The sequence below is a fragment of the Mycteria americana genome, chromosome 1, assembly GCF_035582795.1.
Source record: "Mycteria americana isolate JAX WOST 10 ecotype Jacksonville Zoo and Gardens chromosome 1, USCA_MyAme_1.0, whole genome shotgun sequence".
NCBI lineage: Eukaryota > Metazoa > Chordata > Aves > Ciconiiformes > Ciconiidae > Mycteria > Mycteria americana.
In genome coordinates, this window is record NC_134365.1 from 73846472 (window position 1) to 73864466 (window position 17995).

General features: G+C 40.6%; 1 protein-coding gene across 1 annotated transcript; it reads left to right on the top strand.

The window, feature by feature from the left end:
- The first annotated feature begins 26 nt into the window (after nucleotides 1-26).
- Nucleotides 27-17784, top strand: LOC142404725 (solute carrier organic anion transporter family member 1C1-like). The gene is made up of 14 exons (XM_075491727.1): nucleotides 27-158; nucleotides 2515-2656; nucleotides 2745-2877; nucleotides 5041-5156; nucleotides 5979-6125; nucleotides 6242-6340; nucleotides 7716-7961; nucleotides 8847-9011; nucleotides 9497-9692; nucleotides 10876-11038; nucleotides 13069-13253; nucleotides 14504-14568; nucleotides 16542-16659; nucleotides 17568-17784. Exons 1-14 carry the CDS (start codon nucleotides 27-29, stop codon nucleotides 17782-17784), a joined length of 2124 nt encoding a protein of 707 aa, XP_075347842.1.
- Nucleotides 17785-17995: the final 211 nt, after the last annotated feature.

Below are 17995 nucleotides of genomic sequence, written 5' to 3' on the forward strand. Positions count from 1 at the left end.
AGAAATCAGTGGAATCAGAAAAAAAAATGACAGTGGAAACCGCATCCAACAATGTCGATGACTCAAATCAGGAAGCAGAACCTGCCCAGCTTTTGAACGATGAAGCAAACAAAAATCTACCAGTCAAAAAGAAGAATTCCTGTTGCACTGGCTTGAAGGTTTGGTGCCTTATCAATATCAACAGAAATTACTGTTGTCATATGTTAAGAAATGTTGTTCAAGATATGGCATGACAGATTACTTCATTCCTGTTCCACCTATCTTTTCTGGAACTGGATACACACTGGAGGTACAGGGGAGGGTTGGATCTTGTCTTTGTCCCAAAGGAAATGAAATTCCTGATTTAACATATTTACTCTCAAGTTACTCATAGGTAGGTCCCCTTTTTGGTCATTGCAGAGAGGTGGCAACATCCAGTGGAAGACTTGAAGCATCCTAAAACAGGTGGCTATGATACACTGTTGTCTGGAGGTTGTTGTCACCCACCTGTTCTTGTAGGGCCAAAATAGGGTGAGGTAAATTGTATCCCAGGAATTTTATCTAATCCAGGGCTGTAGGTCGAACAGTCCACTGATTTCCACAAGCATCCAAGTTTTCAGGAGCACACAAGAAGAATTGACGGAACAAAGCAAGTAGACTAATGAGAATTTTGCTTTCATCTTAAAGCCTTAGTATTTATTGCTTCTGGCTGAGCTGAAAATACTACAGGGGCAAGATTTCTTTTGACAGTGATGTGTTTGGGTTTATGTTTTTACTAATTCTTCAGACAGCTTCATTTCAGGTTAAATTCCATAGGCTCAGTGGAGTTGCAATCAAGGACACATTTTTCTCTATAAAAAGGTCTGTAAAATGAAAGATTAATGGAAAAGAATAGGTAATCTCAAGCTTCTCAACCATCCAAAATAGTTTGGCTCAAGTAGCAGGCAAAGGTTGTTATATTTTTTATTTTATCTGACTCACATTTGCCACCCATATACACCTGCAAAAACAAAATCTGATCTCTCTGGGAGACTCACAGGACTAACTTTGCCATCGTGTATGCAGGCAATGCTGCACGACTGTGGATCTATGTCTAACTTTATGGCAATTAGAGTTTAAGAGACACAATACCTTGGAGGTAATAAAAGACAAACTGTTATTCTCCCTCACCTTCTCATCAAATGTTTTGTGGTTTACCTTGGGATTGTATTTCAACCCCAAAATACCCAAGTCATTTTTGTTTGTGTTTTCATGCTTATCAGCAGTTTCTGATTTCATCCAAAACTCTTGAGAGCACTGCTGGCATAAGGCAAGAAAGGTGGTTCTCACAGATTTTTGCCGGTCGAGCTCAGGAAAAATAAAACATGTCACGACAAAGCCTGCACTTGTGAGATTTTCTCTTCATGCCTGACAAAAAGAGTGTAGATATACCGATTTTCAAGCTTTTACTTCCAGGATGGGCTTCATTTCTTACAGTAGATAGTATTGCAAAGTCTAAATCTATATTTACTTTTGTTTACTTACCCAATGTTGTGTTGTATTGGAACTTTTACCCAGTGAGCAATAAGTCTATTTGTTTTTTAGACTGTGTTGAAATAGTTGGATAATATTTAAACAAACTTAGTTTAACATTTTATCAAATACATCTTTATTTGCAAAAGCCACAATGTGTGTTGGTGGAAGCAACTATAAAATTCTGAAGAATATTAAGCTTTCCCTTATGAAATATATGGTATACAGGCGACATAGCCATAATCCACACATTTCAAAATATATCATTTGAGACAGAGATGAACTTAATCAGTCTGTACCATCTTCCACATACTGGGATATCATAAAAACTTGCATAAAGCCTTTATTTTGATGCGATGGCTATCTATATGTTTGAGTTAGAACCGGTTATGAACTGGCCTAAAATAAGTAACATGTGGCCCAAGCAGAAGATAATTGGGGCTAAGACTAATTTTAGCTTGGACCAGTGTCAGTAAATCTATCTTGATGAAGTATTTTACCTCTGGCAAATTTTACATTTCTGCAACATCTAGAAATTTAGAAATCCCACCATTTCGTCTGCCCAACACTGGGCCTCAGCTTTTTGATAACTTTAACCTCAGAATGTCAGTAAGGTAAGTAGTCCTCAGTGAGTTGTTTGCCAAATTTAAGTTCCACAGTCCATAGGATTTCTGCTTTGGAAAACCTCTGGCCAGCAATGCAGGGAAGGTCAGGCTTTCTGGTCATTAAGATGGCTATTGCAAACCTGCACCCTAAAGCAAGTGGCTGCTCTCAGTGCAGCACCTAGCACCAGCCCGCTCCAGCAGGGACAACCAGAGCAGGAGCAGATATTGCCGAGAGACCTCCCTGGTGCTCCGGAGCATTAGGGTACGTGAAAATTCACACACAACATCGTCACTGCAATTTGAGTAACAAATGTATGCCATGACGGTGATTGTTCCACACGGTTTTAAAGATCTTTGATCCCTCTGTGACCAGTTTCCCTGCCTCTACCTCCCATTTTCTGTCTTAATCTTTCCTCAGGCATTTCTCGCTGCTTTATCATTCAGCTACTTGAGTAAAGCGTTGTCTGGTACAATTATGAAAAGCTCCATCACTCAGATTGAACGAAGGTTTGACCTGACGTCCTCTACTGTTGGTTTCATCGATGGGAGCTTTGAGATGGGTAATTCATATTCAGTAACATGCAGAAAACTGTTCAGAGAAATATGAGGCACAGCATCTGGCATTAATTTTTGTTCATTACCTTCCAGGTAACTTGCTGGTGATTGCATTTGTAAGTTACTTTGGAGCTAAACTTCATAGGCCCAAAGTAATAGCTGTTGGATGCTTTACTATGGCTTTGGGAAGTCTTTTAACAGCAATGCCTCATTTCTTCATGGGATAGTAAGTACCAATCAAGATTAATTTGGGTAACCTAACTTTGGAATTGGATACTGCTTTCTGGTTTTTGAATCAAACTTGGTGTATATAAAGTCTTAGGTTTCCAAAGGCCTATAGAGGCTCACCTCGATGTGCAATGAATCATGTTTGACGCACGCATCACTGTTCATTTTATCTGGTTGGAAAAATATGGTTCTACTGAAGTAAAAGTTCAACTTCTCAAAAAAAAAAAAATGAAAATCAAAATGCTTTAAATTTCAGTCAGACTTGTTCATAAAAGAGGCAGAGAAGGAAATGATTTTACAAAATCATTAGAATTTTTTTTTGGGGGGGAGGAAACACCTATGAAAATCTTATGAAAATTCAAGTTTCAAACAAAATATATTGTTCTTTGAAGATCTTCAACCATGCTACTATGCTGGTGCTATTGCTTCATTGAATTATATACTCTTCCTGAATGGTTAACTGTAAGAACACCTTATTGGGAAAATCAGCGTTAACCTAAGAATGTGGCATCACTGGTTGCTAATAGAGATGTCAGGATCATGTAGGCAGGAAAGTCAAACCATTATGAACCACAGTAAAATGACGAGGGATGTAGAATCCACCTATATGATTTCCAGAATAAGTTTCTGTTGTTTTGAACAGGACCTCAAAGCTCTGAGCGGGTAACTTCATATTGAGTGACATCTCTACCTGAAATATGATTTTATTTCTAGTAACAGGTACCTCTCTTGTAAAATCAGGGACTCAGAGCTCACTCATTGAAGAAACCAACCTACAAAGGTGCTCATTAGAAGAAATCCCACTCCTTGAAAGAGGAAACCAGGGCCTTGTTGTGTAAGATGGCATATTTTGCTCTCCTGTGGCGAACAGCTGCTCCTCACACAAAGCAGCCTCTCAGCTTCATGCAGAGCCTGCAGATGGATCAGTGCTGGTAGAACTGGTACCGGGGTTTTTCCTGTTACAAATGCACATGGCTGGTTAAACTGATTTTCCATGGCTGGTTAAGCTAATTTTTATTCATCTTCTCCAGGCTCAGAGATTTACTGCATGTTGCTTATATGCAATAATGTTTCTAGCCATAGCTTTGATACAGTGATAGCATAGACTAAGACATATTTCTGTTGCTCTCTTAAATGTATTAGAATAGTTTTAGGAATACTACTGTGAAAAGAAAACTAAGGAATACTTTTTTTATCATGGTAGTGGACCTTGCACTAGCATCAGACTTGTATTTTCCACTGCTTAAGCCAAACTATGTATCTTGCTCATCTACACTGGGAAACTCATACAGTTTCTAATGTACCTGTGCCTGAATTTTTATAGCGGAACTGTTCTGCACTGTTTCTTCTGATGAATATTCTTTGTTTCAACCTGAAAAATATGACTGCCTGGCCTAATAGAGCCAGCCCCATTCCTAGAAGCAGAATGTGTGCTTTACCATGTTGTTCTGCTTAAGCTAATTGTACTTTGCACCTCGGCAGGGCTCATATCTGGGAAAAGGATCAGGCTAAAGCAGGCGAACAGCTTCCAGCACCTGAGCTGCTCAGCCGCTGCCCCGCTGCCTCTGCTCCCTGTAAATACAGCTAAAGGGTGCCTTTTAGCCACTAACTTTATTCACCTGCTGCTATACAACAGCTCTTTCTAAAGCTAATGCCAGTTATCAGGCAAACAGGTACTTCCTGAGGATGACCTCTCCCTTCCTCACTCCTCTCCTCCCCCAACCCCAAAATACTTATCTATGATGGAAAGGGGGACTCATACTCATGACATTCTTCTTTTTCGCCTTGACTATGGGGACAGCATAAGGAGCTCGCTTGGACCTGACCCTAAATTTTGATACCAACAGTTCAATCCTACCTGAATTACTTTCAAAAGCCCTTTTGAATTTTACAGCTTAAAATGTTATGTCTTCTAGACAGATGATTCTAACTTTTTTATTTGTTCATTTTGGATTCTAACTTTTATTTGTTCATTTGGTTTTCCAAAATGTGCTTAAATAATCTTCTTTTTTGCTCCTTTAGTAGGATTTGATTTTTGGATTGACATTTAAACAAAGATACCTTTCTCTTTAGGGAAAGAGCAGTCAAGTGATTCCTGCCCTACTACACTAGTATTTCCCTAGTGACCACTGCTTCTAAACCTACTATTGTGTGTTTTTAGTTATAAGTATGAGACAGCATCACATACAGCTTCTTCAGCCAACTTAACTTCAAGCATCAATCCCTGTTCCCTACATCAAGATGCGAACGAAACCTTGTTGCAAGTCTCCCGATCAGGTAAGGAACTGTAAGTGTAAGTACAAATAGAGGAGCTAGTTTTATCCTTGGTTGCAAGTAGAGTAAGCCATTGCCCCATGCAAGATGGTCAGTTAGATTTCTAACTTCAGTCTCTACCTGTCCGGGAACATTACCAACACTTAAATGCACTTTGTGCATTTCATCTGTAGAAGAAACATCCAGCAAACACAGATTACTGTGATCCAGATCCCCAGTTTCCTATGTTCACGCTTCCAAATTACAGTAAAATCACCCTAACACTGAAGGGGATGCTGAGACTGTGTGCAAAGAAATTTCCGAAGGGACTCAATTACCCAGGACCTGGAGTTGGGGAGGTGGAAGAGGACATGAAACTGCACAGAGTTAACTAGAAATAAATGGAGATTTCTATGATTTTCCTTACTATATGGAATACAGCTGTTTTACATGTTGCTTTGCATGTGACATAGGTAGAGAAAGAGGCATGCTGTGCCCCAGAAACCATCGCAAACTTCTCAAGTTAAAGAGATAAATTATATGCCAGATAATATATTTATGACAATATCAATCTGCCTTTTTTTTTCCATGGGCCTTTTATCTGATAGATGATACTTATCTGTACTTCTAGAAACCAAATACAGTGGAGGTGGAGGAAAGTGTAATTAAAAGATTATTGACAGGTATAATGAGGATGATGGCCTTTCATTAATCTTCCATAAGGATAATGCTGTCAATACCTTAAATACTAAACTATATCACTTCACGTGCTGAATTTCCTGTGATTTGTCACTGTTTGCCATTCAACTATTCTATTACAAAGATGCAAACTCTCATTATCTGCAGGCTGTGAGAAGGAACCATCATCATATATGTGGATATATATCTTCCTGGGAAACATGTTACGTGGAATTGGTGAGACACCAATAACACCATTGGGCATCTCTTATCTTGATGATTTTGCTAAAGAAGAGGATGTTCCTGTGTATGTAGGTAATCTCAGCATGAAGTAAACTGAGAGATTCATAGTGTAAGAGGTTGAACACCTTCTGCAGAAGAAAACATTCAGCCATTAAAATGTACTAGCATCTGCTTCATTATATTTGCAGCATGTTTGCACACAATAGCCATGTTGGGCCCAATGTTTGGTTTCCTGTTGGGATCTTTATGTGCAAAACTGTACGTGGATATTGGATTTGTGGATTTAGGTAAGCAAAATGGAGGTAAAGTGAAAGTAAGCTAATACCTGTTGGTAACAAGTTCCTCTACACATTTGCATAAGTTTTTATTATATTAATTATATTAATTTGTATATATCTTTAATTTATATTGATTTCATTAATTTTATTATGGACCTTATTACAATTTTATTAAATTACTGGAAGCTTTTAAGGTAAAGGCAGAATTAGACAGGGAACATATTTTAGAATTCTGTTTTAGGATTAAAGGATTAAAATACCTGTTTAACCTTAAAAATCAGTACTAAGAACTCTCACAGACCCGAGATGTTTTACTAAACTGGGATCTTAATGAAAGGATTCTGCTAGCATAACAGTTTTACAGTTTTGGTGGATTATCTGCTCTTTCAGCTGAGCATTTTACATTATTTACAATTCATGTAATGTTTGCAATACTTTATACGCTTTTTGCCAGCCATTGCTTATTCAGATGAAAAGAAAACATATGTATGTAACCACATTGGCAAAATGCTGGAGGGAGCAGAGCAGTCCCTGTAAGTGGTGGCCATGGCCCTGCATCCTGTTCCCTTTCACTGGAAGAGGCAGGAGCCATCTCTGAGGCGTGTTCCCTGGCCAGCCCACCTCCCCACCCGCCAGACCAGCCTGATGGGAAGTCAGGCCGTGCGGACTGGTGATGGCTTTTTCAGGAAAAGGCCCAGTGTAGCAGCAGCAGTGGGTGATCCTGTTTTACTAGCAGGACAGAGAAGTTTTCAGATCTTCAGGATCCTGTAGTTAGATAGATGAACTATTTTGTCTTTGACCTTTGTCAAGCCAATGTTTGATTTTGCTTAAGCATAAGGAGAGTGAGCCAATTCTGTTCACACAGTGAAAAGTCTTATATTGTTGGTCCACCACCAAACGTGCCGGCATGTAACAACCATAAAAATACAAACAACTACTCTCGTCTTCATTGCAATACAAAGTTTAAAGTCATGGCTAATCTCGCCGATGCCACAGAGAAGGCCCATATGCTTAACAGCAACCGACACAATTCAGTTTTGCAGAGGATGGTCTTGGTAGAAATGTGTCATCAGGCCTAAAAGGACCCCACGCTTGAGGCCTGTCTGCCACCCGTTTTGGTTTCCTACGTATTGGGTAAGGACCTCTGTGTTGCCCTGTATGCCACAAAATGGCAGTCAGTGTATCATGAAGAAAGGCAGATGAAACATAACGCCATTCAGGGTACGATTCCTGATGCCTTCACTGCATGAACTGTCTCTAATTAGATGATTATTGTTACCACTGAAAGTCAGACATTGTAAAATGTAGATATTTTAGCAGATAAAGGGTGGGAAGGTTCAACTTCTTCATTTAGGTAACTTGTATCTGTTTCCCTCAATTCTAGGAAGCATCACTATCACCCCACAGGATTCCCGCTGGGTGGGTGCATGGTGGCTTGGTTTTTTAATAGGTGGGGTAATCAGTTTCCTAGCTGCTATTCCATTTTGCTTCCTGCCGAAGAGTCTGAAAAAGCCAAAGGAAGTCAATAATGACAAAACTTCATGTGGTCTCTTGGAAAACATGGGCGCCACGAGGAAGACAATTCCTCCTGCAAAACCTAAGCCAAGGAAGTGGACAGTAATACTGAAAGGCAAGTGTTTTGCAAGTTGTATCAATGTGAAAAGCAATAGGCACAATGTACAGCGGGAATGTAATGGTTCTGCAGAATATTTTGCTTCCCTTGCACTTCAGTCTAAACCAGTTAGCTATCCCCAGGAAAGGAGGGGTCCACTAAAGATTATTGGAAGTCAAAGAGCTTCCTCAAGACTGTGAGGTTCTGCATGCATCACCTGCAATGCATCATCGCCTGAGTGGCACCGACCTCTAAAATTTTGTGCTAGAAATTTGAACAGTGGAAAAATTGTTTCTGTTTCAGGACCTAAAGAAAATATTAGAAGGTTCCTTTCTCAATATGGAAAGCCAAATTATTTATCTGATGATCACAGAGCTCATGGAGACTCTGAAGCACATTGCTGCCTGAGGAAAATACAGCAGGCTTGAGTATCAGCTCTGGTTGTGCAGTTGTTAGGCTAAGAAAGGGGTGGAAAGGTGTGGGCAAGAGATGGCTTTGCATCATTAGTCAAATTCTCCTGTCTTTGTTCAGATCCAAATGGAAGACATTGGGCATCTCCACAAAGGCACCTCTCACTTAGCCTTGAACCTGTGATGATACTCATGTGAGCTGAAAGAAGTCTTTGCTGTGTGGAGCCCTTCAGGCTTAATGTGCAGATCTCACTAGAGCACCCAGGCCTTAACCCATACTTCTGTCTTCTTTTAGGATTCTCTTCCTGTATCTCAGGCTCCGGTGTTTTTCAAGAACCTGATTTTGCTTTCAGATATTCACATGCAAATGAAGATCAGTACGACTTGCACTTGAACAGCTGAGAGAAGGATTTTGCCCTAAGTTTCGTAGATTACTCACCAGTAATTATGCCATGCATCTTTCAAAGCCAACTCATATATCCCTTTCTTTCAGATTTCTATACCTCCCTGAAAAAAGTATTGAGTAATCGAATGTACTTTACATTTTTGTGTTGCTCACTGTTACAGTTCAGTAGCTTTATTGGTTTCTTGACTTATAAACCAAAGTACATGGAACAGCAGTATGGACAATCTACATCTAAATCTAACTTTCTAATAGGTGAGTTACACTGTGCAATGACTGCTTCTGCTATAAGCAGTGCAGAGGGAGAAGTTCTGGCATGCTTTTTCTGGGACTGAATTCCTTGCAGAACAGGCTGACGTAAATGGCGATCTCTCCTGAACTTGAATTATATAAAGGCAGCATACAAGCTACAGTTTTGGTGTCTATGGGACCAGAATAAATAATTATTATATTATACTAATTATATTATAGCAAGGGCACCCCAAAAACGCAATGAATGTGGTGTGGGAGTTTTAAATGCTGCAACATCTGACTAATGCCTTGCAATGGAAAGGGGGTTTGAGGGTTAGGCACTTCAAAAATAGCATACGCAACCCAGGGATTAGACTGAGCACAAAGCCACCTAGAGTCATCATAATACAACAAAAAGCTGCTAGGGATATCAAGCTGAGGACAGAGTTCGGCTCTTAAAGCCAGTTCACTCTTTTATTTTAACATTCCCTTTCTATAATCTCTTTCAGGATTGACATCCTTACCTCCTGTAGGTATTGGGATTTTCCTAGGAGGGCTCATAATGAAAAAGTACAAAATGAGCATCATTGGAGCAACCAAGTTTGCATTTACTATGTCATTTTTGGCCTACGTCATCACTCTCTTGCACTTTTTTGTTGGCTGTGAGAACCATGTGGTAGCAGGAATGACAGTGTCCTATGAAGGGTGAGTACAAAATGAAGAAGATTATGTTTTTCTCCATGGTAGCAATAGTTCAAAAAAATGTACTCTGACATCAAGGCTAAAAGAGAAACATGCTTTTGCAATGCTTAAGAGAAAGTGAATGCTAGCACTTGTCATTGTGATAGTTTGGTTGGTCAGCAGAGTGTCAGCCTTGCAAAGCACAACACTGGTTAAAGATTAATCAGAAATACATTAGCAAAATTGCATTATTACCGATGTAGGTTGTTTGGCCATGTGGGGTGGTATTGCTGTTTCATACAGTGCTATCTCTACACCAGAAGCAATTTTCTAGCAAAGTGTATTCAGTAAAAGGGTGAAGCATATGTAACAGAGAGCATTGGTAGCATATCCTACACAGAGATGGAAAGACTGCAACATGCTAGACTCTCAGCCTACTGTAAACCAAAACAAAGCTTTTATGCCTACTGAAGATGCTCTCTCCTCTCAAGAGAGAGCCAGGGTTTAAAAGTTACAGGCTGTTATTTTTTCTTGGATTGAGTAAAGCTACCAGTACAGGGGATGCATGCTAGGATATGGCTGTCCAAGGGGCCCAGTGACACACTGGCATATGGGTTGTCACTGCCTCGTGTCCAGCCTGCTCAGAGTACCTCATGGCTAGTGTGAACCTGTTTGCATCTCCCTGAAGGCTTACCCACAGTTCAGTAATTTGTCACTACAGTTCATTTATCAAGCCATACTTGTTCACAGCTGAAAAGGCTTTAGGAGAGGAGTATTTTAAATTTTAATTATGGAGACCAGGAAATCTAGTTTCTATAATTGGTGCATCTTTACCAACAGGTAAAGATATAAGTGATAAGGCTGTGTTGACTGTTGCTAGCTCTACATACAATTATGGCATAGCCTAGCTGACCTCTCAAAGCCTTTCAGCTTTTCCTTTTTCTTCTCTGTCTACCCCACCAGCTAAAATCAGTAGCAAAGTTATTGCTTTAAAATTCTTTATAATCTAGTAATCACTTTAATAACAGTGCAAGTAGGATGGAATCTCAAGCAAAGAGATCAATACTGTAGAGACTCAGCTATGAAAAAGTATGTCCTGGGCATATGAGGTGGGATTCAGGACAGCAACACTGTCACGCAGCAGGGACTACATTGCCATCAGCACTGAATTAAAAGTTCTTACCCCTGTCTGAACTTAACTTCCAAGGAAACCCATTCCGTACCATGAAAATTCCATAATTTCTGAGTGCAACTCTGACTGCAAATGTGCCTCCAATGTGTGGGATCCTGTGTGTGGAGACAACGGACTCACATACGTTTCGGCGTGTCTAGCTGGGTGTACAACTTCGGTGGGACATGGAAAGAACACAGTAAGACCCTGCTTCAGTTTCTGAGGTTTTTTACTAACTTATTTTCCATGTAACATCGGGGATTTAGTAGTATAATGCATTTAAGGGAAACCAAAGTTACTGGGGACCAGTCAGTAAAGTATTCATGATTTCTGGCTACAAATGGCACAGAAGACAGAGATTTCTCCCAGGTACTGCACATTAAGCAAAAAGCCCTAGCTCCTTGTTGTAGATCCTAGCTTTCATCTTTTGTAGATTGAACAACAGGGCGAAACAAACAATTCAAACTGGTTACATGTTGGCTGAAGGTTGTCCATGGCTTGCCTTTCATAAACCTCATTCTGACTGCCCTGGGGCTTTCAGCCAGCAGCTGAAGTACACTAAGATAGTGCAGTATCTTCCCTGATACTGATCATTAATGTCTAAGTATGAAGAATGATTTGAGGGGAGGCAGCTTGTTTCCTCTGTGTGAGACTCTGGGATAGCAGGTTACCGCTTATTTTTCTGGCTGACTGATTTCTGCTTGGCACAGAGCGCTGGGGATAATGCATAGAGTCCCAGAGAGGGAGCTCCAGTCCATGGATATAAGCCTTCATTGGACTGTGTCATTTCCCTGTTTTCTGATGTCAGATGATCACTCCAGAAGATATGTGATCTGAAGCTGTCTCTTGCACTCAGACAGAATTTTCTCTCCAACAGATTTTTTTCTTTGTGGCTGGTTTCTCTCTGATGTCTACAGTCATCTTCTCCAAAAGACATTCTTTGCTAAAATCTTAAGGTGGGAGATAGGGGATAAGGGCTCAACAGCATCCATGTCAGTGGGACTACTGCCTCCCACACAAGTCCATCTCTGTAGAGGATAAGGTTTGTGGCTCACAGTTCCCCTTAGCTCAGCACCTCCTCAAGCCCTGGTTAAAAGCTATTGCTCCTAAGCTATCAGTACACCTACTGCTGATCTCGGGGCTCTGCATGAGCTGCGTCTTGACAGGTAGCTGCTGCTTACAGCTGTGAAGTACCTCTGGAGGATCAGCGTTAGCAGAGCGGGACCTGCGATCCAGGTGCTTTTCACAGAGACAAGTCAGCTAACAGGTGGTGTCACCCAGCAGCAAAAGGCACAGCTCCTTGAGCCTCGCTTTTCCCCTTCGACTGCCCTCCAGGGACACAAAGCTGAGGCCAGCCTCAGAGATCACGCAGGTACTCCAAACATCTTCCAAAAAGGGATGCTGTGTCCACTGATAAAAACATGCTGGCATGGAACATCCCTTCTGACTCTGAGCGCTGTTTGTAGGAAAGAAAAGAAGGATCTGCTGCCCATTGCCTCAAGGAAGGCAAATGAGATAGGAACAGGATGCTTGGGAAGGCTTCAGACTCTGCCTGTGTCTGAAAGCAGGATTCTGCATTGCATGAGCAATATCTTAGCAAGCGTGGCCAGCAGGTCGAGAGAGGTGAAGCATGGCCTGCAGGTCGGGGGAGGTGATTCTGCCCCTCTACTCCGCTCTGGTGAGACCCCACCTGGAGTACTGCATCCAGCTCTGGAGCCCTCAGCACAGGAAAGACATGGACCTGTTGGAGCGGGTCCAGAGGAGGGCCATGAAGATGATCAGAGGGAAGGAACACCTCTCCTGTGAGGAAAGGCTGAGAGAGTTGGGGTTCTTCAGCCTGGAGAAGAGACGGCTTTGGAGAGACCTAATTGCAGCCTTTCAATACTTAAAGGGGGCTTATAGGAAAGATGGGGACAGACTTTTTAGTAGGGCCTATTGCGATAGGACAAGGGGTAATGGTTTTAAACTAAAAGAGGGTAGATTCAGATTAGATATAAGGAAGACATTTTTTTATGATGGGGGTGGTGAAACACTGGAAGAGGTTGCGCAGAGAAGTTGTAGATGCCCCATCCCTGGAAACATTCAAGGTCAGGTTGGATGGGGCTCTGAGCAACCTGATCTAGTGGAAGGTGTCCCTGCTCATTGCAGGGGGGTTGGACTAGATGACCTTTAAGGGTGCCTTCCAACACAAACCATTCTATGATTCTAAATCTGCTTTGTGTCTTCCAGGTCTTCCATAACTGCAGCTGTCTTGAAGCCAGCAGTTCATGGACAGGAAATAACTCTGCCACCTTGGGACAATGCCCAAAAAGTGAGGATTGTTCAAAGAAGTTTATTTATTATACAGTAATACAAGTCATAAGTGGTTTTTGTTATGCATTGGGAGGCACCCCAGCATACATGATTATGTTCAGGTAAGTAAAACTAACTGTACCAATGGTTGAGGCTTTCCAATGAGGGGATCAAATTTGTGTTTAGGTTTCTCTCTTTGCCTTAGGAGAAAAGACTCTCTTGCAGTATAACATGCTTTCTTTAATGAGTTTTATCATTTCCAATTTGTTCATAGCTGTTAGCATCAAACCTTACTTTGCTGCTGTCTGTAAGTCAGTTCTAGTGCATTGCTTCCAACTACTGCATAATGGTTTCTCTCATGCCTGTTATATGCCCAGGTTTTCCAGGTCCTCTTTCTCTGCTTGGATATTTTGGCTGTATGGATTTTGAAAATGCTATGCCTTTGTCAGGATTTCTGGATGTGGGGTTGCCCTAACAGCTCGTGCTTATCAGATGTCTGGAAATTCAGGACATCTGAGGGCTCAGTCTGAGGCTCTTATGCTCATGTCTTTTGAGGTACACAGGTGCAAGTGTACCAGGATGTGGTTTGGAACCATGTATGCAAATTAGCATATACTTTTCAGTAAACTGAAGAGAAAGCTCAATCCATAGAAAAATGCATTAGTGGCAAATTTAATGAGAGTCCTAAGAGCGTTAGTCATCCTAAATGAGCATGGAAAACGGAATGCTAACTCCCCTCCCTTCCTCGTCTCTGTGACACATCTTTCTGAGTGTAGACCATGTTAATATTTGTAAGGAGATGGCAGAGGCTGCATATATAATGGATTCAAGATCAGAGCCTGTTTCTGACGCTTAGAGTGTGGTTCCACATGAAACAGATGGGCATATTGCCAGTTGGCTTTACATAGTTCAAGGTGTGGTGGTGTACAGAGGAATGTCATTTGAGAATAAAAAGATGCCGCACTAATGCAGCTACTTGCAACATTTTTGTCTTAGGGCACTGTGATATTTCCCATCAAGTGAGTAAGGTATTTTCCATCAAGTGAAGAAAATGTATGCCAGGGAGTTAAGGCAGTTGGAGAGCCCATTTCAATAAGACTAGGATAGACGGTGATTATGACTTTAAAATTTCACTTCTTTAATTATGCTTAGTGAATGGACTTGCCAGGAGCTATGAGATGGAAAACAATAGATTAATTCACCTTGTTCATACCACTTAACATATTTTCAGCAGACGTAGGAAGCACTCTCCTTCCAAAGCTTGGCTTTCTGTCATTAAGAGTATTAAATTCAGGATAATTAATGGCAGTTTAATAGACATGTCTAAGCACTAGATAGGCAAATACCTCATACTTATCCCTCTTTCTTTCAGATGTGTTCATCCAGAGTTGAAATCTCTTGCAGTTGGTCTATACACACTCATTATGAGAATGCTAGGTAAGAGAAATCATTCTGAATAACTAAGATGCTTGCTTGTATGGCTTTAAATGACACCAATGCAACTACCATTTGTAAACCAGATGTATCCTTGAAATAGCTGTTAGATCCTGGGCTGCTCCTGAAGATCCTGTTTCCTGAAGGTCCAATATTCAGTCAAGAGTTCATTGGGAAGCCAGCTAACACAATTTTGAAAATCTTTGACCTGCTGATTAAATGGTGTTGCAGTTTGGGAGCCTGGTGTTCCAAAATGGGAAAAGTTTCCAAGCAAAATTAAAGTATTATCTTGAATTTCTAAACAACGCTATAAGGTTTCAAACTTGTGATTCAACAAATGACTCACTGAGACACAATGCTGCAAGTAAGATCGAAAAGATGTGCTCTAGTAGGACTTCATTCAACACTAATAGAACTCTGCTCGTAGCAGAGTGTTTTCTCCATGTTGAAACTTCACTTTCCTGGTAGACAACAGCTTAGATTACAATTCCCTTTAAGCATACTGCAATGCTCTTTTTTTTCCTTTTTTATTTGAGAGTTGCTAATGAGATGGTTGATTAAGATGCCTGATTAAAACACCTTTCTGTTTCCTTTTGTTCTTTTTGTCAATGGAATAGGAATACCTGCATTTCGGAAATGTAGAAAAATGTGTGTGAAGAGTCAAGCCACATGGGTTTGCTATGAAGCCTAAAAAATCAACAGCAGCTTACAAATGTCTACAATCAGAGTAGGTTAGGGCTGTAGTCTCTACTCAGGATTGTGATGGGACATTTTGAGATAGGAAGGTGTATCCACACTTTGTCCTCTTCTACTTTTCTCATCACACAATGGAGGGGCAGAATTTCTGCTCCAGCTCTCAGCACAAGCAATGCCAATGGGATTCTTGGAGCTCTTTCGGCCATGGGAAATAGAAAAAAGCATTATGGAAAAAGAACTGCCCCCTTTCTATAGACTTCTGCTTCAGCACATTGAGTCAGCATGCTCCTTCCATTGCAAGAAAGGGTAGAGCCACTGTCACTGATTCACAAAAGCTGGCATCTCTCTTCAGTGATCAAATCTGATGTGCTTCCGTCTTCCTTCTCTAAGGAACCTCCAAAATGAGCATTTGTCCCATCATACCCTGACTACAGCACTGATGGTCGTAATACACAGGCCTTTATAGATAGATTACTGAGTTCAGACTCTCACAAGAGCCCTCGGGTAGAACAGGCTGAGAGTATACCTGTTTTTACAAAGTAAATGATTTCCTATATAGGAATGCAGGATGTTCCTGTAGGAACAAAGCTAATGTGAAACATGGTCCTGTACGCGCTGAAACCTTGATTCCTCTGAAGTTAATACTTGCCTTTGCTTCAGCAAGGCCAGGATTTTGTCCCATGTCTGCCATGTTTTGCAGTAAAGCATAAGTTCATATCTGGCCAAGTCTCACTAAGGATGCAACTGAAGTTGCTCTACCCTCATAGAGATTTTTGACAAGCATATTCATTTTCTCCTCATCATGTATACTTGGTGCTTCATTTATACATGTATACTTCAGGCAGACAGGACAATCAGCTGCTATCAGGTAGATATGAAGTCAGCGTGGATAATTTAGGCTATGCATAGAAGAAGGAACTATGCATCAGTTCAGTGCTCCAAATATACCACCAGTCCAGCTCTTCCTCGCAGGATCTTAGCATGCACTGGAAGCCAGCAGCGGCTGTCAGAGCCATGCTTGAGAAACCAATGTGCATGACTATGAGCCTGGCCAAACCCATCAGACCACATTTCCTGGGGACTGATGATCCCCACAGCACAGAGAGGATGTCCCAGCTTACAGTTACTCTGATAAAGGAAAGGAAAAGCTCCCCACAGTCCAATCCATCTATTGCCACTATTGCAGCATGTAACTTGCCACTAAGAAAATATAAAGCTGATTTCTAAAAAGATGTCCTTTCCTGTGATATCTTGTGACATTTTTGCTTGTTTCCTTGCAGCTGGGATTCCAGCGCCAGTTTATTTCGGTGCACTGATCGACAAGACATGCTTGAAATGGGGAAGCACAAGCTGTGGGCAGCGAGGGGCTTGCAGGCTATATGACTCCAATGCATACAGGTAAGGCAAATTAGGGCACAAAAAGCCTCATGCATTTCCTCTACAGATATACGTGCTTTGTTCTGTTATACTGTAGTGTGTGAGGCCACTGATCAAAAATCATGGTCAGATACTAACTCTGGACTCAGATTTAGGTCAGTCCAGAATTCCTGAAAGTGAGAAATCTTAAGATCACATCTTAAACTCTTAGTTTTTCAGTCAGTTTTTATGTCATGCAAAAATGGTTTAATAACAATGACAGACTTTCTGGAATTAAATATGTATTTTTGATATCCTTTGTGTCAATTTAAAAGACCTAGGATTGTATGATTTACCATCAAGAGGAAAGGTACCCAAATTTACCTTATTTGCAGTTAGTTTGTTCATACTGGCAAGACTGTTATTTTTGTGCATTGGCCACATTTGAGAGAAAAATAAATGAAAGAAAATCATACCAAGCAGCTGGTAAAGTATTGGTTAAACACAAATATTGGTCTCCAGGAAGAATATTCCAGAGACTTTTCTGTTTCACCCAAACCTTGGGCACTTCTGATGTCTTTTTTATTTTTATATAAAATAGCCCACTCTGGTGATCTCAATATATTTCTAGCCTTAAAAAGTCTAAAGCCTTAAAGTAATCCGAAAATCTTTAGAAACAAAGGGAAGATGATGGAAGTTTCATTTTGCGACTATCTTCATAAGCAAAAAGAATATTATCAATTCTTTAACAGATGTTTTTCTTTAACATGTTTGCAAGCAAAAATGTCCAGTTTGTGGTACCTTTCACAAAGAATGAGTTTTAATGTTTTCCCCTAAGCTACTATGTGGTTTTGGTAAATATGTGATCCTTAAAAGCCATTACAGTGATTTTCTTCAGTGTCTTTGAAAACTTCAATGCTTGGTGCTATCTTCTATGCTCTGTCCCACAGGTATGTCTACCTTGGTTTATCTGCGGTGTTAAGAGGTCCTTCCTACTTGATTGCAATCTTTTTTTTTATATTGGTAAAGAAACACTTTCAAAATAAGAACTCCAGGCCTATAGAGAATGGAGGAAGAGAAGATGCTCCTATGAATAAAGAAGATAATTGCAAGATCAAAGAACGTTTGCCAGGTTCTTCTGATGCAGAGAATGAATCATGTATTTAGAAAGCCATTTAGACCAGTGTCACATGAATCAGGACAGCTTCTTTTAGAAAAAACTTTCACAATGTTATAACTAAATAATAAACAATAACACCATTCAGAAAGTAAAACTACTAGCAAACCTGTGATCAACAAACAGAAAAACTAACATACAAGTATGAAAGTGCCTTACGTGTACCTGGTTACCCATAACAGAAAGAACAAGTTACAGGAA